General features: G+C 35.5%; 3 protein-coding genes across 4 annotated transcripts; 1 reads left to right on the forward strand and 2 right to left on the reverse strand.

Moving 5' to 3' along the window:
• Positions 1–881: 881 nt before the first annotated feature.
• snrpd3 (small nuclear ribonucleoprotein D3 polypeptide) lies at positions 882–3173 on the reverse strand. Of its 2 annotated transcripts, XM_067394871.1 has the most exons (5): positions 3065–3173; positions 2314–2414; positions 1887–2032; positions 1442–1634; positions 993–1305 (listed from the first exon to the last, which is right to left on the reverse strand). In XM_067394871.1, exons 3-5 carry the CDS (start codon positions 2010–2012, stop codon positions 1241–1243), a joined length of 384 nt encoding a protein of 127 aa, XP_067250972.1. In that variant the 5' UTR covers positions 2013–2032; positions 2314–2414; positions 3065–3173; the 3' UTR covers positions 993–1240. The 2 variants fall into 2 exon arrangements, with proteins under 2 accessions (XP_067250973.1, XP_067250972.1); XM_067394872.1 differs by lacking the exons at positions 2314–2414; positions 3065–3173 and adding an exon at positions 2253–2269 and having other exon boundaries at positions 882–1305.
• gucd1 (guanylyl cyclase domain containing 1) lies at positions 3137–9997 on the forward strand. Its single transcript, XM_067394870.1, has 6 exons — positions 3137–3276; positions 3661–3742; positions 3837–4002; positions 4216–4307; positions 5040–5281; positions 9860–9997. Exons 1-6 carry the CDS (start codon positions 3270–3272, stop codon positions 9949–9951), a joined length of 681 nt encoding a protein of 226 aa, XP_067250971.1. The 5' UTR covers positions 3137–3269; the 3' UTR covers positions 9952–9997.
• A 1369-nt stretch (positions 9998–11366) lies between these two features.
• Positions 11367–25067, reverse strand: upb1 (ureidopropionase, beta). The gene is made up of 10 exons (XM_067394869.1): positions 24808–25067; positions 23774–23945; positions 23521–23608; positions 20224–20318; positions 18821–18982; positions 15421–15590; positions 15257–15338; positions 14658–14700; positions 11700–11854; positions 11367–11504 (listed from the first exon to the last, which is right to left on the reverse strand). The coding sequence occupies exons 1-10, from the start codon at positions 24909–24911 to the stop codon at positions 11421–11423; spliced, it is 1155 nt and encodes a 384-aa protein (XP_067250970.1). The 5' UTR covers positions 24912–25067; the 3' UTR covers positions 11367–11420.
• Between the last annotated feature and the right edge of the window lie 1918 nt (positions 25068–26985).

The following is a 26985-nucleotide window of genomic DNA, read 5'->3' on the forward strand; positions in this document are numbered from 1 at the left end:
CGAGTCGAGTCTAACTAAACAAAACTGCATTTCATTAAGTCAGCATCTTTTCTTATTTTTTTAAACCTTAACTTATATAAAAAAAAAAATAATAATAATATGTAAAGGTAACAAAAGCAAACCTCTATTGCATCTTGCCATTTGCCAAACTTAAAGTCATGTAATGGATAATGGAAGTTATGACTGACTTGATTACTGTATTGTGACATTTCTGAGTGAAACAGAAGTTTTTGAATGTAAAAAGCTATAGGGTGGGACTTGACTTATTCATCAATACAGATGTTTAAATTAAAAGCGGGGGTGGTAATTGGGGTAGCTTAGTGAATGGGAACAGCCTATTGGGACCTAAGAGCTGAAAATGCAGTGGTAAGGGGATAGAAGAAGGGACAGAAGTACAGTCTTTACAATGGCATGCACTGTATAAAGGTCCTACATATAATTTCCATAGCTCAGGGCCAACACAAAACTGTTTAATTTTTGAATGCATTTATGACATATGAACAAATTACATTATTGGAAGCTTACTGTGAGGATGCCTGCATATAATTACTCTATATTTCCATATTTACCATAGTTAAAAGCTATAGTATTAATTAGTATATAAAAATGAGGGATTTTCTGTTGTTTCTGAATTTTGATCCATGTAAACTACTGCTTCAAAGATCTTAGAAATATCCTTTTCCTTTGAAATTAGAAGCTGCCACCATGTTTGTTTTTTAAAAAGTAATTTCATTACAACAGAAAAAACTATTAGCCTAAATCATGCAAGTAAAACGTTCAAGCAAAAGAACAAATATATCAAAAATAAACTTGAATAAACTGTTTCATGTAGGTCTATAGTATAGGCTACTACAGAAATAACCTACTAGACACTTAACCCAATCTTCACACTATCCATGAAATATAAATGCTCATTGTTTAAAGTTACTCAGCCAAGAGCAGTGAATAATTTTTCTTTTGTTGTTTGATTATCATTAAGGACATAGACAGCAGCAGATTTATTAGTTTCCCTACTGTTTATGTTCACTTATACTCGAGTCGGAGTATCCCAGCTCTACCGATGAACAGAGTATACAAGATTATAAACATTTTAACAAAAAAGACCACCTCAGAAAGACTCACAGAATCGAAACAAATAGCAAAATCACCCATTTATTATCCAAAGCATAAAAAGAACAATATAAAATAGATCAAACCTAAATGCTGGTAAAATTATAAAAAAAGGGGTATCAATATAAAACTAGCGTCTCTTCTGGAATATGTTCCCTCGTCCTGGTCCACCACGCCCACGTCCTCTGGCAGCCACTGCAAAAACATTAATGCAAACAAAGTTTGTCATTTTATAACACAAAATATAAATGTCTCATTAATTCTATATATATATATATATATAAAAAAAACATGTTTCTGATGTAAGATGTGTTCAAGAAGCTGTATATACCTTGGGCTTTGAGAATAGCTGCTTTTCCTCGACCTGCACCAGCTGCCTGATTTTTGTTCTTCATACTCTTTAACATAGGAGCATTTTTCAGCATGTCGGGCAGGATGAGAAACCTGATTTTACTGCCACGAATATACACCTGTTCCAACTGAGATACACGGCCATCCCTGTATGTGACTGTGATATTTGCCATCTGGAGGAAATTGAAGATAGAAAATAAAGGATAAGGTAAACTTTCTAACAAGACAACAGACAGAGGGGTGCTTTCATTTTGTGCAAACCTTATTATGAATTAAAAGAATAATATCCAACGCAAAGACTGATAGAACTACAAACTAAACTCTACTTATAGAATAAAATCTATAGGGGAAAATAAAGCATATTTTAGATGATATGCATTTAATTTCACGCATTAAAATTAGTTTGCAATACAAATACCAAGTACCTGGCAGTTCATGTTGTCCTCAGCCTCGATTAGTTTGCCCCTGTAAACCTCCCCAGTGTTGGTTTCACAGGTCACTATGTGTCCCTCTGCTTCGTGAAGAACTTTGATGGGCACTCCAATCGACATCTTAACAAGTTATCTATGAACTGTAAGAGAGAGAAAATAAGACACTGCAGAACATTTGGCAGATGAGAAATAACTTCGACAAAAGGTAAATCTTTGTATTACAAGGAGGAGAACGATAATGGAAGTTGAGTAGACTAAATGAATGACACCGACACAAGATCTTGAGGTTTCTCATAAACAAGCAAGAAAAATCCCACACAACTAGAGTTAATTATTGAACATAAATCTACAAATAATTACCGACAAACACGTTCCAGTTTTCTTTCTAATTTTTTTCTCAAAGAAATGAATAAAAACTCACCCAAACGTACACCAAACGTCCACAAACAGTTTTGTCTTCGGCGTTCAGTAGAATTTCCGGAGATTCTATTGTACTGGAGACACGCACTGCCACCTACTGGACTGAATGACGGAACAAACGTTTCTTATTACCAAACTTTATTTTCGCTTTTTGAGGGTAACCAAAGATTAAAATACATATATTAACTCAACTTTTGTTTAATTTGATATGCTTATAAGTTCCTTAAAATAGAATATAATTATATAATTTAAATCAGTTAAGTTTAGAAGTTCTGTAAATATCTTGGTTCGTCTTTTTATTTTTATGTTGACTAGAAATACATACGTACATAAATCTGTATAGTATTCACTCAGTGGGTGAATTTCAATGGCGAGCTGTTCAAAACAGTATTTCCATCTTTTATCAACATAATAGCCTCCAAACGCTATGCAAATTTCATGCATAAATAGTGAGATTTTCTGCATGTTTAAGATATAAAATAGAAATAAGTCCTCAAATAGGGTCCCCCCAATGAATCTAGGCCATTTCCACCATTGTATAAACATAAGCCATATAAACATAATATAAATACATTTTAGTTTGAAGGTGGCGTCTTGCTGTCATTTCTCGTCTTTCCAGCAGAGGACGCAGTTCTCCCTATTCTCAATGCGCTGACGCTCACTTGCATTTGGATTGACAGGAAGTGAAACATTCATCCCTGGGAATGACCACAAGGCGTGGGTTAAACAAGTCGAGTTTGTAGCTGTTTTACCTCTTTTCTCCAACAGCCTCTCAGCATCTCTCATCGAGCTGAAGATGGACAGATTTCAGCGTGTCTGATGTAGAGGACAGGAGGGCAACGGCTGTCCGGCTAACCCTGCTAGCAGACAGTCTTCATGAATCAAGTCCTGATATTAAACATCACTGAAACACAACAACAGAGATAAAGAGAGACACACACACACACAGACTGCATCATGAACGGTAAGTTTGTGTTAAATTACATTCAAATGCTACGTCTTAGATGGCTGGTAACTGTTTAACCCAACTAGCATTATAATCAATCATGATCCTTCTCTGACATACAATACTGGACGAAATACACAACCCGGATATATTACATTTCAATGAACAGTTCATGTATTGAGCTGCTTGTGTTTAACTTTAAGTTGTTAATCACTCTAATTGACCTGTTTTTAAAAAAGAGTTTGTTTTACATGAATAAAATGAGTGGCTCAGCCTCGATATAATTCAGTTCACAACCAAAACTAATTTGTCCTCAAAACTTATGATAATGTGAATAGATCAAAAGCTGCTCATTGTGGCACAGTGACATTGCCAACTTCTTTTCTGACCTTGTTCTGCCAGATGATGTGATGCTAAACGTACCGGTCATCCGGCAGCTGTATCACTGGGATTGTGGCTTGGCCTGTTCGAGAATGGTCCTGGAGTAAGTATGAATCCTAAGTGATGCATTATCCTGCAACAATTACCCTAATGATACATATTTACATATTTATATTAACTCTTCTTTGTGTGTGCAGGTATTTACATCCAGTAAGTGAGGAGGAATTTCAGAGAGCGTGTTTGGACTTGGAGTTCACAGAGAGCGTGTGGACTATTGACTTGGCTTATCTCATGTGTAAGCTGGGGGTCAGACACTGCTTCTGCACACAGACTCTCGGCGTGGACAAGGGCTTCAGGAACCAGGTGTGTTACAGTCATGATCACTGAGGATAGAGTGCAAGCTTTGTGTCAAATTATGGGTGTTTCAGTTCATTTTTTCAAAAAAAAAAAAAGAAAAGACAATGTTAAAGCATTAGTTTTTATGATTGAGGAGCTGTAATTTGTCAAAGGATCAGTCTTGACTCAGATGTTATAACTGATCACCTTGGCACTGTTTCCTGTGTTCTCCTGCTTCAGTCTTTCTACAAAAAGCATTTTGAAAAGGAGGAGGACAGAGTGAATGAACTCTTTATGAATGCTGAAAGCAAAGGAGTCCTCGTGAAGAAATGGTGAGGTTTTTCCACATTTGTCACTTTTTCTTTTTTTTTTGTTCTGTGAAGCATGCTGTCATTTTGTGCTTGATATACAGGATTACCACTGTCATGGAAAACCTAGAAATATTAGACAAAAAATTGTGGAAATTAATGAAATTTTTAAAAAAGACAATATAAATTTAAATTATTTCTAGTTTGTCAAGTTATGCTCAGCTTAAAATGTTTGATCCATCTCTATAATACGAATATAAAACAATGTTTATGCTGTAATCAAACATGACTGGAAAACTCATTGCAAATCATTGGTCAAAAAATAGCCATGCACAATATATCAGTTATTGGACCGTATCGTGGACTATTTTTAATTTATTGCTATCGGTGATATTGTGTTTAATTATGCATTTAATCATGAACATTTCCTCTTATTTTTACTAAAGCGACTCACTCACATTGCATCAAAGGCATTTTTTTCTCCGTTCATGCATTCACCTGGGAATCAAACCCATTCCCCATGGCACTGTTTGTCACGTTCTACAGATGTAGCAATGGGAATGCTTAAAATCAATCGAAAACATTTGATTTTAATTCCATTTAGACAAAATAGTATCAAATTTCAGCCATTTTTCCTTGTGTATATATATTTCCTGTTCCATCGTATCTGAAATTTACAAGATTTTATCAAAGCATATGTCAGCTGAAACTCCTGTGCAGTGCATGAAGAAATCTGATCACATCTGTCTCTTGTAGCTCTGTTACAGTTCAAGAGATTCAGAGCCACCTGGAGCAGGGTCATGTGGCCATCGTGCTGGTCAATGCAGTGGTGCTGGTGTGTGAGCTGTGCTCCACGCCTGTCAAATACTGCTGTTTCCTCCCTGTGGGTCAGAAGTGCTTCTGCAGGAAGCCAGATTACCAGGGCCACTTCGTGGTGGTGTGTGGATTTAACCGCAATACCGGCAGCATCTTCTACAACAATCCCGCCTACTCGGACCGTATGTATTGAGTTTGGATAAGTCTTAATACCAGTTTTGCTTTTGAAACTGCTTTTAAACCAATTGACATTAAACCAAGTGGCATTTTTTTAAGAACAGCACAAGTGTGTGTGTGTGTGTGTGTGTGTGTGTGTGTGTGTGTGTGTGTGTATATTATGTGTATATATGTATATATGACTCTGATAAGGACCAAGTTGTTATGGTGAGGCAACTGGGTCAAAATATCTCAGAAATGACAAGGCTTGTATGTTGCTCCCGGTCAGCAGTGGTGAGAATTTATCAAGTGGTCCGAAAGGGAAAACCACAAACCGGCAGGGTGTTGGGTGCCAAAGGCTCATTGCTCATTGATGGTCTGAGCCAACAGAAGGTCAACTAATATATATATATATATACTGTTGGTCCTGTAGGTTGTGAGGTGGAGCCTCCATGGATCGAACTTGTTTGTTCAGCACATCCCACAGATGCTCAGTTGGATTGAGATCTGGGTAATATATGGAAGTAAATTAATGCCAAATGTTTTTGAAATAAAAAGCTTGTTGAATTGCTCTAACTGAAAACAAATATGCACTACATTAGCTGTACTTGCATTTAGATGCACTGTATTTTTAAGGCTTGCATTTTTATGGGATGAAATTCAACATGGTCGTATATTTAAGCTGTGAATATTTCAATTAAAAATATTTCACACACATTTTCATTATCAAAAATTCAATAATTCATATTCACCTTTCAAATTTCACTTCCAAGATATTTATTCTGTCTAAAAATACAACCTATAAAATTCAACTAGCAATTTTCAGTCCATTTTATTTCGCTTTACAAATTCGCTTCCACAAATTCAGTGGCTCAAATTCGGCAGAAAATTCAACATTTCACATCCGGGAACTGCAGGAAGAGCAGTAGAGTGCCGATGCATCATCTCTATCTGCTGTTAGTCTGCTTCACCAGCAGGTGCCGCTAGCGGCTGTTTACAAAGACGAGCAACGGCTAGTAAGTCATCATTCATTCATAAAAACGGATTTACAGAATTAGAGCAAGCATAAGTGAATATGTGATGATTATCAGGGCCAGTATAAATGCAGAAAAGCTGATAAAGACACAAAAACTGCATTTATGTTTAATTCAGTGTATTTACGCTTACTTTCCCAGTGTAGCTACAGCTTTCTGTACAGTGAACAAGATAACGTTATTGCCCGATGTTGGTGTACAGATCAAACGTTAAATCTGAGATAGACATATATTTCTCTCTGTTGTTTAGTTTCCTTAACTTTATATCGCGGCGCTGTGTTGTAATACTAGGGCTTCCCTCATCCGTCATAGGATTGCCCTGCCATCAGGACAAAAACTCTTAACACAGCTTAATGGACTCGTACAGTGATATAAAAGACCAAACTCGCACCTCATTTGTGATGTAGGTTAGACTATATAGGCTCCAAGAAAGCAGATACTGGCATAAAGTTGATTTGACGCTGAACGTTTGATTATGATACTCGCAAATTTAGGGACCGTCTCTAAAGTTACGACATTTGGTATTCACGTTTCTACCAAACTCTTGTAGACACACATGCACATATACATATTCAAACACACCTCACTCAAAGTACATGCATATATATATACTATTTATTTATTTATTTATTTATTTTTTTTACACGTTCATCACACTTTTTTTTACTTTGTTCATTTTTTATTTTACCTGATCATAGATTATCCTGCTTATACAAATTTTAAATAAAATTTAGAAATAAAATTAACTAAGTAGAACTAATTGTGTGATGAATGTGTAAAAAAAAGAAAAAGTATATGTGCATGTACTTTGAGTTGAGTGTGTTTGAATATGTGTGTGTGTGTGTGTGTGTGTGAGAGAGAGAGAGAGAGAGAGAGAGAGAGAGAGAGAGAGAGAAGGGTGCATCACTCTTTGACCTGGCACCTATAGATGAACACTTCACAGGTAGTTTTGGTGACTAAATCATTCTCATCATATGCTATTGAGCTTTAAGTTATGGCATTTTTTGTATAATCCAATACAGTAGTGAAATACATAGCAATCTTTACATATTACTTAACAGTTTATTTGGAACCACTTTACAGTAAGGTTCATAATGTATTAACTAATGTGAACTATCCATGAGCAACACATTTGTTGTTGTATTTGTTAATCTTTGTTAACGTTAATAAAAATACAGCAGTTCATTGTTCATGTTACTTCACTGTGCATTAACTAAAGTTGACAAATACAACTCTTGATTTTAGTAATGTATTAGTAAATGCTGGAATTAACATGAACAAAGATTAGTAAGTGCTGTAGAAGTGCAGTTCATTGTTCGTTCATATCAACTATTTAATATAAAGTGTTACCTTTTATTATAATAAACATCAAAAATCTAAAAGGTTTGCATTATACCTGACAGCTAGATGAACAATTTACAGTTGGTTTTGTGACTAAGTCATTCTCTTTAAATGCAATTGAAGGTAGAAACGTGAATACCAAATGTCGTAACTTTAGAGACGGTCCCTAAATTTGCGAGTATCATAATCAAACGTTCAGTGTCAAATCAACTTTATGCCAGTATCTGCTTTCTTGGAGCCTATATAGTCTAACCTACATCACAAATGAGGTGCGAGTTTGGTCTTTTATATCACTGTACGAGTCCATTAAGCTGTGTTAAGAGTTTTTGTCCTGATGGCAGGGCAATCCTATGACGGATGAGGGAAGCCCTAGTATTACAACACAGCCCTGTGATATAAAGTTAAGGAAACTAAACAACAGAGAGAAATATATGTCTATCTCAGATTTAACGTTTGATCTGTACACCAACATCGGGCAATAACGTTATCTTGTTCACTGTACAGAAAGCTGTAGCTACACTGGGAAAGTAAGCGTAAATACACTGAATTAAACATAAATGCAGTTTTTGTGTCTTTATCAGCTTTTCTGCATTTATACTGGCCCTGATAATAATCACATATTCACTTATGCTTGCTCTAATTCTGTAAATCCGTTTTTATGAATGAATGATGACTTACTAGCCGTTGCTCGTCTTTGTAAACAGCCGCTAGCGGCACCTGCTGGTGAAGCAGACTAACAGCAGATAGAGATGATGCATCGGCACTCTACTGCTCTTCCTGCAGTTCCCGGATGTGAAATGTTGAATTTTCTGCCGAATTTGAACCACTGAATTTGTGGGAGCGAATTTGTAAAGCGAAATAAAATGGACTGAAAATTGCTAGTCGAATTATATAGGTTGTATTTTTAAACAGAATGAATATTTTGGAAGTGAAATTTGAAAGGTGAATATGAATTATTGAATTTTTAATAATGAAAATGTGTGTGAAATATTTTTAATTGAAATATTCACAGCTTAAATATACGATTGTGTTGAATTTCATCCCATAAACATGCAAGCCTTAAAAATACAGTGCATCTAAATGCAAGCACAGCTAATGTAATGCATATTTTTTTCAAATAGTGCAATTCAACAAGCTTTTTATTTCAAAAACATTTGGCATTATCTTACTTCCATAGTAATATGGAAGCCAGAGCAGCACCTTGAACTTTTCATCATGTTCCTCAAACCATTCCTGAGCGATGTGTGGCAGGGTGAATTATCCTGCTGAAAGAGGATCAACACCCTGTTGCTTTGTGGTTTGTCCCTCTCAGACCACTGTTGGTAAATTCTCACCACTGCTGACTGGGAGCAACCCACAAGCCTTGCTTTTTCAGAGGTACTCTAACCCAGTCGACTTGCCATAACAATTTGGCCCTTATCAGATTTGCTCAGATCTTAATTCCTGCCCATTTCTCCTGCATCCAACATGTTGATTATATGAACTGATTGTTTGTTTACCATCTAATCTAACCATAAAGACCATAAAGGGTTAGTTCACCCAAAAATGAAAATTCTGTCATTAATTACTCACCTTCATGTCGTTCCACACCTGTAAATCCTTTGTTCATCTTCTAATGAAATCCGAGAGGTTTTTTTATCCCCCATAGACAGCAATTTAACCACCAATTTCAAGGTCTAGAAAGCTACTAAAGACGTCGTTAAAATAGTCAACGTAACTGCAGTGGTTCAACCTTAATTTTATGAAGTGAGGAGAATACTTTTTTTGTGCAAAAAAAAAGTGTTCAGCGCTTCCAGGTTCTACATCAAAACGATGGCTCACTATTGGCTGATGCTGTTCACGTGAGCAGCACGATGCATGCGTGTGATGCTGACGCAGGAGCCGAACACTAAGCCGCCGTTCTGACGTAGAACCTTGAAGCGCTGGACGTGAACATTGAAGGTCTTACAGGTTTGTAAGAGGGTGAGTAAATGACAGAATTTTCATTGTAACCCTATAAAATACATACTTGCAGATTGTCAAACGACCTTGAATTTGTTTGCAGATGCCTTTTTGATGTTTGATACTTCATTATCTAATGCAATTTATACATTTCTAAGATTTCAAATGCTCTTTTGAGGCCATTTACATCTTGGAACCATCCGCCTGGGTTATTATAGTTTATTATGGTTATTTTTATAACCATTGCAGGAACTTTGTCTCATGTATGGCCCTCTTTTTGATTGACAGGTGTGTGCTGCACTAGCTTTAGCAATTTTGAGGAGGCCAGAAGAAGCTACGGAACTGACGAGGACATTCTGTTCATCTACAAAGATGATTGAGTCTTTACCGCTTTTGAATGAACACGCATTTAACACACCTTTAGCATCCACTGTGGTTGGCTGGGTAGCTTTTTTGCCAACAGGTACCAGCGCTGATGACCAATTGCAGGTAGTATGCGTCACCTCCGGCTATGGTCCTCTTAAGAGCTATAGCGTCGCACAAAACATTACTATGGTGCTACATCAGCCACAGAATGAAATATTCACACAGAAAGGAAAGGAAGATGCTATGTATATGTAACTCATCATTATTGTGATGTGGACTTATATTTTTATCTAGCACATTTGATTTATATAGTCTCTGCCACTGTAAGAGGTAGAGAAGGAGTGTACATAATGTTTTTCATTCATGTAAAGATAGAGATTTTGTGATCAGGGTAACCTTGCAAAATCATGGGGTTGTGATGATTTTCTTATTTTATTTTTCCTCTTGGAAGCCACTTAATTGAGCATACAGTGAACGATTTTAATTATTGTGAAAGAGGAAAGAGGTTGTTTTTTTTTAAAAAAAAACTCAGGTAAGATATGATAAATCCAGTATGCTAAATTATATCCCACTGTCAGGAAAGAAATGTTTCATAGGTGCAATACGTGTGGATTCACTTACTCCAGGGGGTTTCCTCAAAAATAAAATCACCTGGACGTCTGTCATAACCTCATGTAGAGTAGCAAGTGAGAGTTTGGCTGCTTTGTGGGTTACTCTCAACTGTGAACCTTGTCCATAAAGTACATTTTAAACGCACTCATCATTAGTACAGTATTAGACCCATTTTAAATGACAATATTTTGTTGTTAAATTCTCATTATTATAACGTGTTGGTGTAATTCCACTATGTTAATTCCTCAGAGAGAGAACAGGAACACTACGTTTAGAGGTTTACGTCAGTTGTTTTGTGGAATAGAGTCGTGCACCGTTTGAAATGGTCTGAACACAGTGTTGTGAATGCTTTGCTGTTCGCTTGTAAACACACTATGCCTGCTCAGTGGTCCAGATGGTTCAATTGTGACAAAATGGCAGATGAATGAAATGCTTGCACTATGGTGTTCCACCAGCCATAATTCTGTTATTTAATCTTTGACATTCATGTTAAAATGTTATTTTTGTGATTTTTAAGACATCAGGTATCCGATTACATCAGCTTGTGCTTTTTTTTTTCTTTTCTTTTCTTTTTTTTTTTTTTTAAAGAACTTAAGGAATGTTGATATGGTATGATATGGCAAACTTTATTTTTATGAAATATATAGTTGCATTTAGGAAATGAATAAAATTGGATTTGTATTTTAATCAAGTGCATTCCATTATTTACCTTAAAAATAACTTAATTTATATAATTTATCAGTTTATTTTGTTAAATTCAAAATAACAGATCTGTAATACATAATGTGGTTCTTCTGCATCTGTAGCATTTGGCTTTCAGCAGAAAGCACAGTTCCTCAGGGCTTTTGGCACTCCTGTTTTCCTCATAAGATCACTCTTTAACAATGTTGGGTTTGAAGTCATGCTGGACGGCTTTTTTCAGCTCCTCTGCGTACATTTCATACCTCCCAGTCATCTGTGGAGAGATTCACATGTGTGAATGGCACAAAGACACTACTAGAGACTGTCCTATTTCAATATCAATATGATTAGTCCTGGAAGGACTTGTGTCAAAGGGAATAAACCTCCCTCTGATGATGATGATCACAATAAGATATCTTGCTGAAAGAAATGTATTGTTGAACATATACTGTAGTGATTTTTATCCCACCTTGAAGTTCCATTTGTCTGCAACTTGGCGATTTAGGTTCAAGTCCAGCTCTGTCACCAGAAGGCCGTCACGGGTTCTGGATAATCCTGGGGATCTGCTGCCGTCAGGTGCAGCTACATAGCTGGAGCCATAAAAATGGCCAAAGTCATGGTGTGCTACGGGTGAGGCAAATCGGAAATCATATAATAAATGCACCGTTCAAAAGCTTGGATTCAGTAATGTGTGTGTGTGTGTATATATATATATATATTTTTTTTTTAGTGATTTTAAAATTAGTCTCATGCTCACCAAGGCTATTTATTTGAACAAAAACACAGTAAAAACAGTAATATTGTAAAATTATTACAAGTTAAAATAAGTTTTCTATTTTAATATATTTTATAAATGTAATTTATTCCTGTGATGGCAAAGCTGAATTTTCAGCATCATTACAGTCTTCAGTGTCACATGATCCTTCAGAAATCACTAATATGCTGTTTTGATGCTCAAGAAACATTTATTATTACCAATGTTAAAAAAAAAAGTTCTTAAATATTTTTGTAGATACTGATCTTTTTTTTTTTTTTTTTAGTATTCTTTAAAAAATAGAAAGTTCAAAAGAACAGCATTTAATTGAAATAGAAATCTTTTGCAATATTATAAATGTCTTTATTGTCACTTTTGGTCAGTTTAATGTGTCCTTGCAACCCCAAACCTATGAATGGAAGTGTAAGTTCATTAATTACATACAAATCAACATTTGATCCTAAATTACCCATTTTTTTGCATTTTGTCTATAAATTTGTATATGTATTTATGTTTTAACTCAGCTACACATCAGTTTAAACTGTATTTACTCGTGTCTCAAATTTTGCAAACAGGGTTGCAAATTTCAGAAAATGAATGGAAAATAAAACCGCTCATACAATATCTAGTTTCATCTCCTGAGGCTGATGTTAAGCATTTTCTGAAGGTTAAGCATCTCGTTTCACTGATCATGTTGGGAAAGAAAAAAAAGTTTATTATTCAATAGTTCTAGGCTTTATTTTGTACCCTATTCATGGAAAACTGCCCCCCCTGTATATGTTGCGGTGTATGTCTGTGACCCTGGTCATGTTACATGGAGGCTGTACATGCATGTAAAACAGCAGAGTGGGATTTTTTGTTCAGGTTGTAGGCTTATGCAACAGTAATGAGGGCTGAAAGTGAGAACAGAGCCAGACAGTCCAGAGCTTTAGGAACACGACACCTTTGAACAAGGTCCCTTGTCCTCAGCCCGTCACTGACAGAGATGCTAGATTAACAGACAGATACGGAGATCCTTTATACGCTGACACACAGTGACACTAAGCTATGAGAAGGAGCCAGCTGTACTCACATTGTATACTGACAAGAATGATCTTTAGGGTTTGACCCAAATTGAATTACTAGGCTAAGAGTGCCATCTATGAGTGACTTATGAGAAATGCACTTGAACTCACTAAATGTCTTCATTACACTCAGATTTTAGGTTCATTAAAAGTGAAATGTTTAATTTTCTGGAAGATAAAATATGCATCTTAATATGCAAAGATAACTATAAGTAAGCTATTTGTAAATTAAACTGTTTGACCAATAAGACAAGGAATACACTACCGTTCAAAAGTTTGGGGTCTGTAATGCTTTTGAAAGATGTCTCTTATGCTCACCACGGCTGCACTTATTTGATCAAAAACAGAAACGATGATATTGTGAAAAATGATTACAATATAAAATAACTTTTAGGCCTGGTTTCACAGACAGGCTTAGGTTAAACCAGGACATTTAAAGGCAAAGTTCACCCAAAAATGAACATTTTCCCATGATTTACTCACCCTCAAGCCATCCTAGGTGTATATGTTTATCTTTTTTCAGATCACAATCAGAGATATATTGAAAAATATCCTGGCGCTTCCAAGTTTTATAATGGTACTGAACGGGGGCGTGTTTTGAAGCCCCCCAAAAATGCATCCATCCATCCATCCATCCATCATAAATATAATCCATACGGCTCCAAGGGGTTAATAAATGTCTTCTGAAGCAAAGCGATGGGTTTTTGTAAGAAAAATATCCATATTTAAAACTTTAAACTATAATACCTAGCTTCCGCCATACGACAAACTTACTGCGCAAGTCAACTTGCGGCAAATGGGTAACCTATAACGCAGGATGTAGGAGTATCGTAAGCCTCTCGCGGTTTAAACAAATAGGACTGTGTGACAAACTCAAGCTCCTCTTATATTGAAAACTTCTTGGTTTAGACTTCTAATTCGTGACTAGTGTTTTGTTTTGCTCTATCCTCCGAGCTCTTCCGCCGCAAATCAATGTGTATGATCATCTGCTGGAAGCTAGTTTTTATAGTTAAACATTTTTAAAATATGGATATTTTTCTTACAAAACCTCATTGCTTCGCTTCAGAAGGCCTTTATTAACCCATTTGGATTATATTTATGATGGATGGATGCGCTTCAAAACAGTCCCTCCGTTCACTACCATTATAAAGCTTGATAGAGCCAGGATATTTTTAAATATATCTCTGATTGTGTTCGTCTGAAAGAAGATAGTCATATACATCTAGGATGGCTTGAGGGTGAGTAAATCATGGGATAATTTTTAATTTTTGTGTGAACTATCCCTTTAAGTAGCCTTTATAAACATGCCTTAGAAAAAAACATTACTGGTGTGCATCTTGTGATAAAACAATTTTAAAATATGTCAGTGCAAGTTACTTTCAGTTAAAACAGCTCAAACATTCATTTTAACCTGGCACTAGGCTTAAACTTTGTCTGTGAAACCGGACAAGGCTTAAGCCTAGTCCGTTTTTCGTTTCTTTTCAGGATTCCAGAATTTTTTCCTCTGTGTACGTCACAAGCAAGGGTTAAGCAAAAAACACACACAATAAAAGAAACACGCCTACTGTACATACGCAGATACATGCTCATGCATAAACTAAATGGATACCTTTCTTTCCATCTCCAGATGTGAACTCATTCTTGAAATACTCCTGGAAAAGAGAGATCTATATCAAGACTCAAAGGCTCAGGTCACGTACGCACAGAAAACATCAGTAGAGGGCAGCAGAAAACACATATCTGAACGCTTTTATATGTGAGGCGCTGCATTACAGACTGTCCAAATAACTTCCATTTAAACCAATTTAAAGATAATTGGTTTACTGTATCTAACTCTGAGAATAAAAGTCATCCCTCTAAGACATTATAACCACTAACAGAGACCAGACTCCACAGAGCCACAGGAAGAAAAAGGCACCGCTCAACTTGTTTTTTCATCTGTGTAACATTATTTGAAGTTTGTCTTATAATCCTGTTTAAATTATTAGCATGTGCTTATCTAATCATATTAGAATATATATGGTTTACTTCAGTTGTGGTTGTGATATTATCACAGTATAAACAGCACATAGTTAGGGCAAACAGGACATTTCCTGGCAATTACGGTGTATATTTTAGACTCAAGAGCATCAACTGGGTCATTATATAAATGTAATATTAGTTTAAACAATCTTTTGGCACAGTTATTGGACAACAGGTGGCACATACCGTTCCCACACGGTTGATGGCACAGGTGAAGCAGTGGTTTGCAATGGCTGCATTTCTGGCCTCAATCGACCACATTGGTTCACTGTAACACAAAACCTGCATCAGCATGAGGGAATACGGGCTCTGTGTCATTCCCATGAGAAGACAGCGGTACAACACGATACCTGAGCGATCCAACCGTGGCCGAGGGGTTAAAGATGATCTCAGCCCCATGTATGCTGTACATTAACCAGTTGAGAGGGTGGTGTCGGCCGTAACAGATGTTAACAGCTATCTTTCCAAACTGTGTCTGGAATACAGAGTGGCTGGTGTTGCCTTCCATGTAATATGTCGACTAGAGGAAGAATGAAAAAGAGTCAATTTAGCAGATGATTTATGGAAAAGCAACACTTCATACATTAGTATCATTCGTTTATATTTCTTTAACTCTTTGATGCATAAAAATTGCCATGAAACTTAAGTTGCGATGGGGTTTACTTCCTTGTGTGACATACTGTAGCCTAAATCTGAGTGAAACGGCTTCTCGAACAAGAAAAAATGTAGGGCTGTAGGAAAATGTAGGAAAAACTGAATTGATTTGATGGTTGGATCATTGTGGTTTGCTATTGCTGTGATGTCATGTGAGTGACAGGTTGTTCCACCCTCACGTCAGTAAACATGTCACCAGAGAAGAGATGTTGTTGCAAGAAGCAGGCAAAGTTATTTTGATTAAAGATTATGAGGGCACATGAATTAAAAAAAAATAAGGATGTGCACAGATAAGTCATTTACAATAAATACTGCAATATTCCATAAAAAAATAAGAATTGTCCATTCTTATTTCATGGTGATTTGAAGACTAAAGAAAACTATTATGTAATGTAATAATTTTTAATCTCTCTCTCTCTCTATATATATAAATATACACACATTATATATATATATATATATATATATATATATATATATATATATATATTTTTTTTTTTTTTTAAGAGAGTTACAGATCTGTACCCTGTACATTTTTTTTTTTTTACATATTATATAGCACTTTGGCTCATTTATCTCATTTAAATATGCTTTATAAATAAATGTCTTTGTATAAAATAACTAGGTATTAAAGACCTTTCCTCTGTAGTGGACATTATGCATCAAAAGGTTAATGTCCTAAAAAGTCACCAGTATTTGCCATGTGAACAGATCCAAAAGGGATAATCTTTATTTATAATACCTGTACATCTGTTAGGCAGAGATGAAGATGTCATGAATGTAGGTTTTTCAGTGATATTTTAAGCCAGTAGGTGGCAATAAAGTGACTGTTTTATGAGTAAGTCATTGAATCATTTACTAAGCTGATTTTTTCAGTAATGAAATTGATTGGCTGCATCCAAAATCACATACTCTATTAAAAATTAAAAAGTATGTTGTATATGTACACGTGTAGCTACAGGTATATAATCTGGACAACTACATTCATTATGCTGTCATTGTCATGTGACCTACAATTGTCAGTTGCGTCACTTCACTGCCATTCAATAATCCTCTCCCATGGCCTCATGGGATAGTAAAATGTCCATTGAATACACACTTCAGAATCTCACTGGCAGTAGTAAGTCATTTGGGTACTATTCACATAACCTTTTGATTCATACTGATTTATGAATACTGTTCAGAAATACTACTGTTTTCATCTACTGTTTTTTGTCTACTATATAGGGAAGTATAAATATTTAGACGCAGTCACTGCCTTTATGAGTAAAGTACCGATTTGTTAAAAAACTGATTCATTCAGGGGAAAAAAAACAAATCTATTACTGCGTATTTCTTAGAGATGCACAGTTGATTCTCTTGTAAAAAATTTTGAAGGCATAGAAAAATACATAATTTAACTTTAAATATTGTGTCTGAAAAGTAAATTAATCTACTCAATATTATGTCTTTTTTATTAAACTGTTGTATAAAAACAATATCAGCAGGAATATCTACAGCACAGTTTCGAATTGCCATTGAAAATGTTTTTTTGTAATAATTGTTTTATAATTATTTATGCTAATCAGTCCTAGAAAATCTACTGTTTTTCTTTCAGACGTATGGCTGGTGTTTTGTTTTATGTGTATATATTCATAAAGTCACTATTTATTAATTTTACCATGATTAAGCGGAGGATAATGGCTGATTTGCAAAAAAGTTGTGTGTGACTGCCACTAGGGGGCAAAAGTAGCAATTGTATGAGAATGTCAGAAATAATGGAAAGGCGGCTATAGATTATCACAAAATAATGCACATATTTTTTAAACTTCATGCTATTGATGGCATGTGTTAGGAAAAACTATGTAAAACTATGTCAGCAACTATGTAAAGATAGCATGAAAGATGATCTTATGTGTAAACAGTAATTGTCAGTGCATGTGATATCTGTGCAACCTGATTATGAAAAGACCATAGCTTACAAAAAAATAAAAAATAAATGCTTTATGTTGTATTTTGGATTGTAGCCACCGTTTGTGATGCTAGTGTAAATTAATGCAGATGATTCAGGCAGGCTTAAGCAGGACTTCCTAGAAGAGTTTACGTGTAAACCTTTTAAAACATATCTGATGTTGACCAGCATGCCATCAAAATTCTCCTTAATTTTACTGAAAACAATAGAATAGAGCCGTCTCTGCCATCTGGTTCCTACAGGTACAGTTGTGTTCCAGGAAAAGAGAGTGGGCACATTTCCTGTATTGAGCATTATCAGTGTGGAATGGATCAAAGGAACAACATGGAACAACTGATAAACAGCACAGCAGGGGAGAAATCAACCACTTAAAGTGCCACAGATCATGTAGTGCAGATACACACGCACACAAACTCGTTTAACCTGGAGGTGAAAAATGACACCCAACATGCTGGAACAAATCTCTGAAAAGAAGAATTTCTATAGTGGCTGTACTGAACAACTTTTCAGTTATCCAATACAATTTAGACATACATTACCCATGCAGCAGCACAAAATACTGATAACTGGATGTACAGTAAAGGTCTGATTTTTTAATCAGTTAAAACTGGAAATAAAAAGAGCATAGGACTTCAAAAATTATAAATAATGAAATGTTACAACATAAAATAAATAAGAGATTCTTCACTATTTATAGGTTACTAACTAAATAAGTAATTTTGTGACATCTTTGTACAGATGATCAGATGTTCTTTCTATTGAATCTCAAGATGCTCTTTGGATCATTCTCAAGAATGTTGGAGAACATGATCTTCAGGTTTTACACAAACTTGTGGAATTCATGCATGCCGCTGTCATTAAAATAAATATATCTTCTGATATTGTCCTTTGACTATATTTTAATACAATAAAAATATAATTTGTAGTTTTTTTTATTTACATAAATTCAAAAAATGCAAAAAGAAGCATTTTCACTAATGGTCTTTTGGACCCCACTGTATTAATATTTAATTTACAGCCTAATTAACTCATAGCTTAATGTGAATAGGTGATGACACTCTATTGATCTAAATATAGAGTGTCACTGTAGCTGTGTTCTGTCACACTGACAGTTGTTTGACTGTTATGCAGAGGGTGACACCGACCTCGTTGAAGTCTCCCACACGGGGAATGTGATTCTTCCGTGATTTGCCCAGAACATTGCCATTATTGGACACCACCACTGCCGTGTTCCACAAAGTTCCACCGTGGATCTCATCTCTCTCCAAAATGGGAGACACCACCACCATGTTGTATTTTTTGGCCAGCTACAAAATGAAAATCAGGCACAAATAGTTTTAGCATTAGCAGAGTAATCGCATGACATTTTCCCACATGAAATCACTTTGTCTTATCCTAAAAATATCAAAGTATCTGATATTTTAAGAGACTTATTGTCATCTCTATAAAATTTCTTGTTTTATGTATTTTTATTCTGCATGTTTCTGCATGCTGGTTGCACCACATGACTTTGATTGGGTAAATATTAAGAAAATATTAGGAAAACATTATATATTTTAGTATAAAAATTAAACATTACTTATATAATATAATATAATATAATATATATAATTAAATATAATATAATTATATATATAATTTTCTTTTTTAAGAATTTCATTATTTTAATGAGGCTTTTTTTTCTTCATTATGATATCAGGACAGTTGTATTACTGACTTTTTTATGCTGAAATTAATAAACAAAATTAATTTAATAGAGAAATTAAAAATGTACATTACTGCTGAAGAGTTTCAATATTGTTTATTTTAATATTAATCCAATTCATTTTATTTTTTAAATTTAGAAATTAAAAACATTCTCATCGTAGAAGACCGAGTCATTTTATGATCAAACTGTATTTTTAATGTATTTTTTAATAAATTCATAAACCCGGACAAAAATCTTTCTCAATTTTTGCCATTATCACTAGTGATCTTGAAGAATCTGCATGATGAAAAAATCCAATTGAACAATATTAACAGGAAAGTGTACAAAAAGACCAAAAAAAAAAAAAAATACTTCTAATAACAGCACTGAATGGTGCTAGAAATGTCATCTTAGGACATATTTGCGAATGGATAGATGCGGTTCCTGTGTAAACAGTCAAAGGCCACTTCATTCCTCAGAGTTCAGTGTCAGAAGATTCCACAGTTACGTGCGGCAGTGCTCATCGTCTGTGGCTCTTGCTGTGGTCAGTAACGTCCCCATCCCCTCTGTGGGTTTAACCTCCTGATACTTCCATTAACAAATTACCAGCCTTAAAGCAGCTGCACAGCACCATACCAGTAAAAAAAAAAAACATGCCCTATATAAAACTAACTCCCTTCGCAATTGGCACAAGGAAATAAAAGGATTCAGTCCATGCTTATAGAAACACAGCCTCGTCTTGAGTTTGAGGAGTGAACAAATAATCAGCTTGGGGACTGAGGTTCAATATTTGACTGTATAGCTAAAGATCAAGATGAGTGTAACTTTTTCCATGAAGACATCCATTTAATCAATTCTTACCTGAATACAAAAGCGTGTGGTGAGCCCGTCCTCTGCCAATTCGGCAAACTCTGTCCAGGGCTCCCTCTCTCGTGTGCAAAACGCAAAAGGCATTGCTATGGGTGGAGAGGAGACAGGAGAGAAAATGATGCTTTTTTTCCTCCCCTAAAAGATTTCATTATTACGAGTCGAGAACTGATTTTTATTTATGAGAGTTTAATCTGTTGGAATTGACTCTTCTTGGTGTCCAATAAAATTGTGTTTTTCTTGCAAAGAGGGAGGATGAGAAGTACAGTGGACAAGTTTATGGTCTTGTTTTTCATTAGCAGTTGTTGTTTTGTTTAGAGCAGGATGAAATGATCATTGTTTACATGGCATTTTTAAATGACTACTAACAAAGCAAACATACTTCATAGATTTGCATGGAAACACAGGAAATCAGAGCCCAGGGGTCAAAGGTTTACATGGGGTGGTGGTTAAGGGGGTTCAAACCTGGGCAACGGGACCTATTAGGACCCAAAGGGACTGAATGACCTTTGGGATGCCTAGAAAGTTTATAATTGGAGCATGAGACTCCCTTTCATCAGCATGCATCCCTACAGCACGCCACGGCCAACACAAACAGACAAACTGTGAGCGCAGCTTAAACTTAGTCACTACGGCCCTGCTGCGCTCTGCTGATGTAAACCAGATTCTGCTGATGTCTTCACGGGCATGTTACATCACTGAAGGTCAAGAAGCCTTCCGATCCTGTACGCTCTGTTCATTAATAAGCCCAGTGAATTGCCTTGAGGACAACAGGAAATGGTTTATAGATCGCAATAGAATAAAAAAATGTAATATTTCTGACTGAACCTGGATAGTTGGTCATGTGTCGAATAGTATCCTGCAGTGTGACAACATATATTTCATCTAAAATTATTTGTAAAATGGTTTTAAATTAAGTTATTAACTATCATACATGTAGATTTTATCATCTTGAACATCGAATAAAGGACTACATGGAATTTTTGTATTTTTAAAAAATTATTACTATTGAAGTAATTACTATTGAAGTAAATTTTATATATATATATATATAATTTTTTTTTTTTTTTACATTTCTGATATATTTTTACTAGTGGGTGCAGCACACTATAGTTCATATTATACTATAGTGACATATTATATCCAAAAATTCTTCATATAGTGGACTACCAGTAAAACTGATAAAAAACCAAAAATTATTCAGACACTTTGACCTGACCATGTTTTGCTTAAGTGTTATCTGACATAATTAAGATATTTTTATCTGACACAGTTTAACTCTGAGAACTTGTCATATTTTATTACCATTTTTTTAAACTATAGTGAATAAACTGTATTAATGAATGAAATGTTCAAGGTCTCTGAATAAATTTTGGTTTGACTGTATATTATATACAGGTGCATCTCAATAAATTAGAATGTCGTGGAAAAGTTCATTTCAGTAACTCAACTCAAATTGTGGAACTCGTGTATTACAGAAATTCAGTGGACACAGACTGAAGTACTTTAAGTCTTTGGTTCTTTTAACTGTGATGATTTTGGCTCACATTTAACAAAAACCCACCAATTCATTATCTCAATAAATTAGAATACTTCACAAGATAAATAAAAAAGAGGATATTTTAAACAGAAATGTCAGGCTTCTGAAAAGTATGTTCATTTTTATGCGCTCAATACTTGGTTGGGCCTCATTTTGCATGAATTACTGCATCAATGCGGCGTGGCATGGAGGCGATCAGCCTGTGGCACTGCTCAGGTGTAATGGAAGTCCAGGTTGCTTTGATAGCGGCCTTCAGGTCATCTGCATTGTTGGGTCTGGTGTCTCTCATCTTCCTCTTGACAATAATCTAGGTTCAGGTCAGGCAAGTTTGCTGGCCAATCAAGCACAGTAACACCGTGGTCATTGAACCAGCTTTTGGTACCTTTGGCAGTGTGGGCTGGTGCCAAATCCTGCTGGAAAATGAAATCAGCATCTCCATAAAGCTTGTCAGCAGAAGGAAGCATGAAGTGCTCTAAAATTTCCTGGTATACGGCTGCGTTGAAACTTCAGAAAACACGGTGGACCAACACCAGCAGATGACAGGGCAGCCCAAATCATCAATGACTGTGGAAACTTCACACTGGACTTCAAGCAACATGGTTTCTGTGCCTCTCCACTCTTCCTCCAGACTCTGGGACCTTGATTTCCAAATGAAATGCAAAATTTACTTTGGACCACTGAACAACAGTACAGTTATTTTTCTCCTTAGCCCAGGTAAGACGCCTCTGACGTTGTTTTTGGTTCAGAAGTGGCTTGGTACATGGAATGTGACAGTTGTAGCCCATTTCCTGAAGACGTCTGTGTGTGGTGGCTCTTGATGCACTGACTCCAGCTTTAGTCCACTCCTTTTGAAGCTCTCCTGAGTTCTTAAATCGGCTTCGCCTGACAATCTTCTCAAGCCTGCAGTCATTCCTTTCACTTGTACACCTTTTCCTACCACACTTTTTCCTTCCAGTCAGCTTTCCATGAATATGTTTTGGCATAGCACTCTGCGAACAGCCAGCTCTTTCAGCAATGACCCTCTGTGGCTTACCTTCATTGTAGAGGGTCCTGATGATTGTCTTCTGGACAACTGTCAAGTCAGCAGACTACCCTACATGACTGCTGTTGGGATTACTGACCTAAACCCAGTATTTATACCCTGAGAATGGTAATTTAATAGAACTTGAAATTAAATATTCTAATAATTTGAGATACTGATTTTTATTTTTATTTTGAAATGAAAACAAAAAAGTTTTTAATTACATTACAGAAAAAAACACTTTTCCATGATATTCTAATTTATTGATATATATATATATACTGAAATGTATACATTTAAATATAAATCATAATATACTGTACATTCAAACCTAAAATGAGGTTTTAAAAAAAGTCCTTTTTTTGTCAACTATGAATGTGTTTCAGCGTGTTTTTGAAATTAATTTAGAGCTATAAGAAGTAGTGAAGTAAAAGAAGCAAAATACATTACAGCAATTAGAAAATATAAAAATATATTGTGAAATATGTCTTGTTTATTAATATTGTACAAAGTGTGGTCTGATATATTAACAACAATAATCCGCAATAGCAAGTTTGGCCAAAAAAACAACAACAAATAAATATAAATGTATTTAACAAAAAAGATGCCATATATTTCACATAACACCTGTGAGCAGTACATATTCCAACTGCATCTTTGAGACAGTCGTGGATTCAACAGAAAAGGAGGTAGTTGTCCATGTGTGTGTGATGTGTGTTTGTGTACTCACTCCAGGCTTCCTGGAAGCATACGATATTGACCCCACACATGGCCGCCACCTCTACCATCTCCCCCACACGCTTGTGCAGAGCTGTGATCTGTGAAAGCAGAATGAGAATACAAAGCCTGGGGTGTGACAAATTCAAATTAATAATGATATATTAAATTTGTTGTAGCCTATAGTTGATTTTGGCAGGGGTTGGCAAAGCCAAAATGTGCCACCTCTCTGGCCATTATATGTAATGTGTACTTCATTCTCTCACCTGTTCAAGCACAGGAGCATCAGTGGGAAGCACTATCTTGTTCTGAATGAGTCCCACGCGGACAGTTCTGGGTGGTCTGAGCTGTTCTGGAGAAGCCTCAAACACATAACCCTTCAGATCAAAATCTTGCTCCGCTGCAGCTTCTATTGCACTCTGGGGAAGGCTGAGCTTCCTGAAATGCATTTATTACAAGGCTGATTAACTGCTACACATTATGAAAATTCAAAGAAAAGGGAAGAGCAGATATGGTTGTAATGGTCAGTAAATGCATGATACATTTTGAATTGTGGTCCTCTGTCCTTCAAAAGATGTTTTTCTTTTCAGTATGAAAATGAGGAACCAAAGTGTGGAGAATGTGCAAAGAGCCACCAAACAATTATGGTGCAATGTAGATTTTAAACTGTATTTCTCTTATTTGTTAAATATCAGATTTTCCAAGATTTTGGAGACACTTTCTTTTAATTCATGAGCAAAAACCTAAATGTTTCACAGTTACACAATACGGAAAAATACTAATTTGTTAGCTGGAACAAACAAACTATGTGTAGGCCTAATGTTCAACATTATTAGGCTATGTCAAAACGTTTTTTTTGTTGTTGTTGTTTTTTTTTTGATCTCTGAGAGCGAAAAAATGTCAGATAAAATCAGAGCATGTCAGAGTTTACGTCAAATTCAAATCGATGGCGTCATCGTCAAGCCCTGAGACCCTTTTTTGTGGCCAAAGTCCACCATAAATCATTTACTCAGTTTCAACCTTTACTCACTGTATGAACATCTAGTGTCGAACCAACGACACTAAAACCAACAACATACTTTTAGCTTTCGCTCTTTGGCATTAACTTCTAGACGAGAGCATCTTACATTTGGACACATGCTCTGAGTGTTTGAACCGGTTTATCAAACGTTTTTCAGATGTAGGCTAGTTTCATTATACATTAGGCTAGGTATATCCATATAAAATTAAAGTCAGCCGTCATCGCACGTCAACTGAATTCTGGGACGTGTAGTCTGCGTTTAGTGAGTTTGTGACTTACTTCAGCTCTCTTCCGAACAGCAGTGTTCTGACTTTTCTGAGTTCTGCCTCAGGTACATGTGCCTCCAAAATCTTCTCTAGCGATTCAAAGTCATTTCCAGACATTTTGAGCTGTGGTCCTCGTGCTCAGTTTGCAGAGAGTGTGAATTCACCTCGCTTTACATTACTATTTAACTAGCCCATGTCCAGCTCTTATGCAATCGGTTCACGACAGAGGGTCCAGGTCAGGGGCGTCGACTCGTGCCCATTCAAAGCGAAGGTGCCCCCTCAGATTTTTGAGCCAAATGGATTTTGAACGCAGCTTCCAAAAGACAAAACATTTTATTTATTTATTTTTTTCATAGAACGTTCTGTGCGTGCAGCACGTCATCAACTGCTAAATTCAGATCTGCGCTCGCGCTTTGGCTGGCGGCGCTGAAGACTGACGCGCGCTCACCTGTCATTAATCACAACCATAGATCACAAGCCCCTGACCTGTAAGCATTATTAGTTTCAAGCAATGTCTAAAGCTGTGCTGACATGCTACAGCCCCAATTCTTTAAAACTATATCCTCCTGGGACCCAGGAATAGACTTTTGACATCTGTAGTGAACTTTATATTTTAGTGATTTTAGTGATTATACATGTCACAGTTTTAACTCAGAAGGCCTGTAAAGAGCACGTTCAGAGCTTTGCAGAGATATCAAATTTTGGAGGTTTCACCATGACAACTTCTCCTTGGTCTTTAAATATGACTGACATTAATTTAATGATCAAAATTAGCACTCTTATGGAAGTATGATAATATTTTGTAGTTATTTAAATTGGATTACTTTTCATATTGTTTGTTATAAATCAACATCTCAGGAAAATATTATGGGGTTTCTAATCAAAATATGACTTTCTTTTACAAAACAGGGCATTGATTTCATACATGTCCACTGTAGAGGACACTAAATCATGTTTATCAGGCATTTTAGGAGACACAACAAGTGAATAGTGAAAGAAATTATATATCAATATTCCTATTAATTATTAGATATGATTATGAAAATGTTGCCACTTATTACTCCCATCATTACACTTCTTTTTTCATTACATGTTGCTCCAAGAAGACATTAATATGCAAAATTAGATACAGTGTAGATACATTGCACTGAATGGGAAAACCCATGTATGGCTATTTTACCCACATATTGTATAAAGTAAGTGGTATATCAATTAATTCCATTATATCTTTCATAACATAGTTGAGAATCATCTTTAAACAAAGTTTGGTTAAAAAAAATCCTGAAGCCTAAAAAGGTCAATAATAATAATAATAATAATAAAAATATACATGTCATCTCATTTCATGTCATTTTATTTTTTATACAACTTAGTCCTGGTGTCTAATACAAAGGACACAGCATAACATATGAATAAAATATAATTTTTTAAAAATGTTTTTTTTCTTAATTTGTTTCTTATGCTCTAATCAATGTAATGATGTGAAAAAATACTAATTTCAAAACACTTTTTTTCTGGGTCCCAGGAGGACATTTATTTCAATTTATTACAAATTATTACATTAAGAGATTACGTTGAAATTGTACAGACCTTTTTTTCTTTTTTTTTAAAGTCACATGATCAATTAAAATAAACAAAACAATGCTGAAAAAGAAATGGTGAGCAGTTAAAGGACTTTTTTTAACATAAAGTTTAAGACTTTTCCTAACATTCATAAAATTGGACCAAACTCTTAGTGTTGAATTAAAGAATGGACAAATCTGTAGCTATCCAATTAAGTTATAAAATTACAAATACAATAAATGTAATGTATACACTGAAATGACTATAACTTTTAAATATTTTAAAATTTATTCCTGTGATGGCAAAGCTGAATTTTCGAGACCAGGATTGCTGCGGGTCGTATATGGGCCTGCCAAAAGGTACAAAATGCTACAACAGAAACTAACCCCTAACCCTATACCCCACTTCCTAACAGGCAGCTTTCGCGACCAATTGTAAAAAAGCTTTCGGCACGCCCATTTTTCTGACCTGCAGATACCCACATTCAGTCTTTAGTGTCACATGATCCTTCAGAAATCACTCTGATACGCTGATTTGGTGCTCAAGAATCATTTTTTATTATTATCAATGTTGAAAACAGTGCTGCTTAATATTTTTGTGGAAACAGTGAGACGTTTTTTCAGGATTC

Source organism: Chanodichthys erythropterus, chromosome 9 (genome assembly GCF_024489055.1).
Source record: "Chanodichthys erythropterus isolate Z2021 chromosome 9, ASM2448905v1, whole genome shotgun sequence".
NCBI classification, from domain to species: domain Eukaryota; kingdom Metazoa; phylum Chordata; class Actinopteri; order Cypriniformes; family Xenocyprididae; genus Chanodichthys; species Chanodichthys erythropterus.

What these genes read in the sequence shown, in the direction of transcription:
- upb1 (XM_067394869.1), bottom strand. Translation starts at nt 24,911, where the DNA reads ATGTCTGGAAATGACTTTGAATCGCTAGAGAAGATTTTGGAGGCACAT. An exon ending in ATGCTCCTGTGCTTGAACAG is followed by an intron (nt 23,609 to 23,773) that starts GTGAGAGAATGA and finishes CTGCTTTCACAG; the next exon opens with ATCACAGCTCTGCACAAGCG. An exon ending in ATCTGGAGATGGAAAGAAAG is followed by an intron (nt 11,855 to 14,657) that starts GTATCCATTTAG and finishes CCTCACCCGTAG; the next exon opens with CACACCATGACTTTGGCCAT.
- snrpd3 (XM_067394872.1), bottom strand. Translation starts at nt 2,012, where the DNA reads ATGTCGATTGGAGTGCCCATCAAAGTTCTTCACGAAGCAGAGGGACAC. An exon ending in AGGACAACATGAACTGCCAG is followed by an intron (nt 1,635 to 1,886) that starts GTACTTGGTATT and finishes AATTTCCTCCAG; the next exon opens with ATGGCAAATATCACAGTCAC. An exon ending in AGCTATTCTCAAAGCCCAAG is followed by an intron (nt 1,306 to 1,441) that starts GTATATACAGCT and finishes ATGTTTTTGCAG; the next exon opens with TGGCTGCCAGAGGACGTGGG.
- gucd1 (XM_067394870.1), top strand. An exon ending in TGTTCGAGAATGGTCCTGGA is followed by an intron (nt 3,743 to 3,836) that starts GTAAGTATGAAT and finishes TTGTGTGTGCAG; the next exon opens with GTATTTACATCCAGTAAGTG. An exon ending in GGAGTCCTCGTGAAGAAATG is followed by an intron (nt 4,308 to 5,039) that starts GTGAGGTTTTTC and finishes TGTCTCTTGTAG; the next exon opens with CTCTGTTACAGTTCAAGAGA.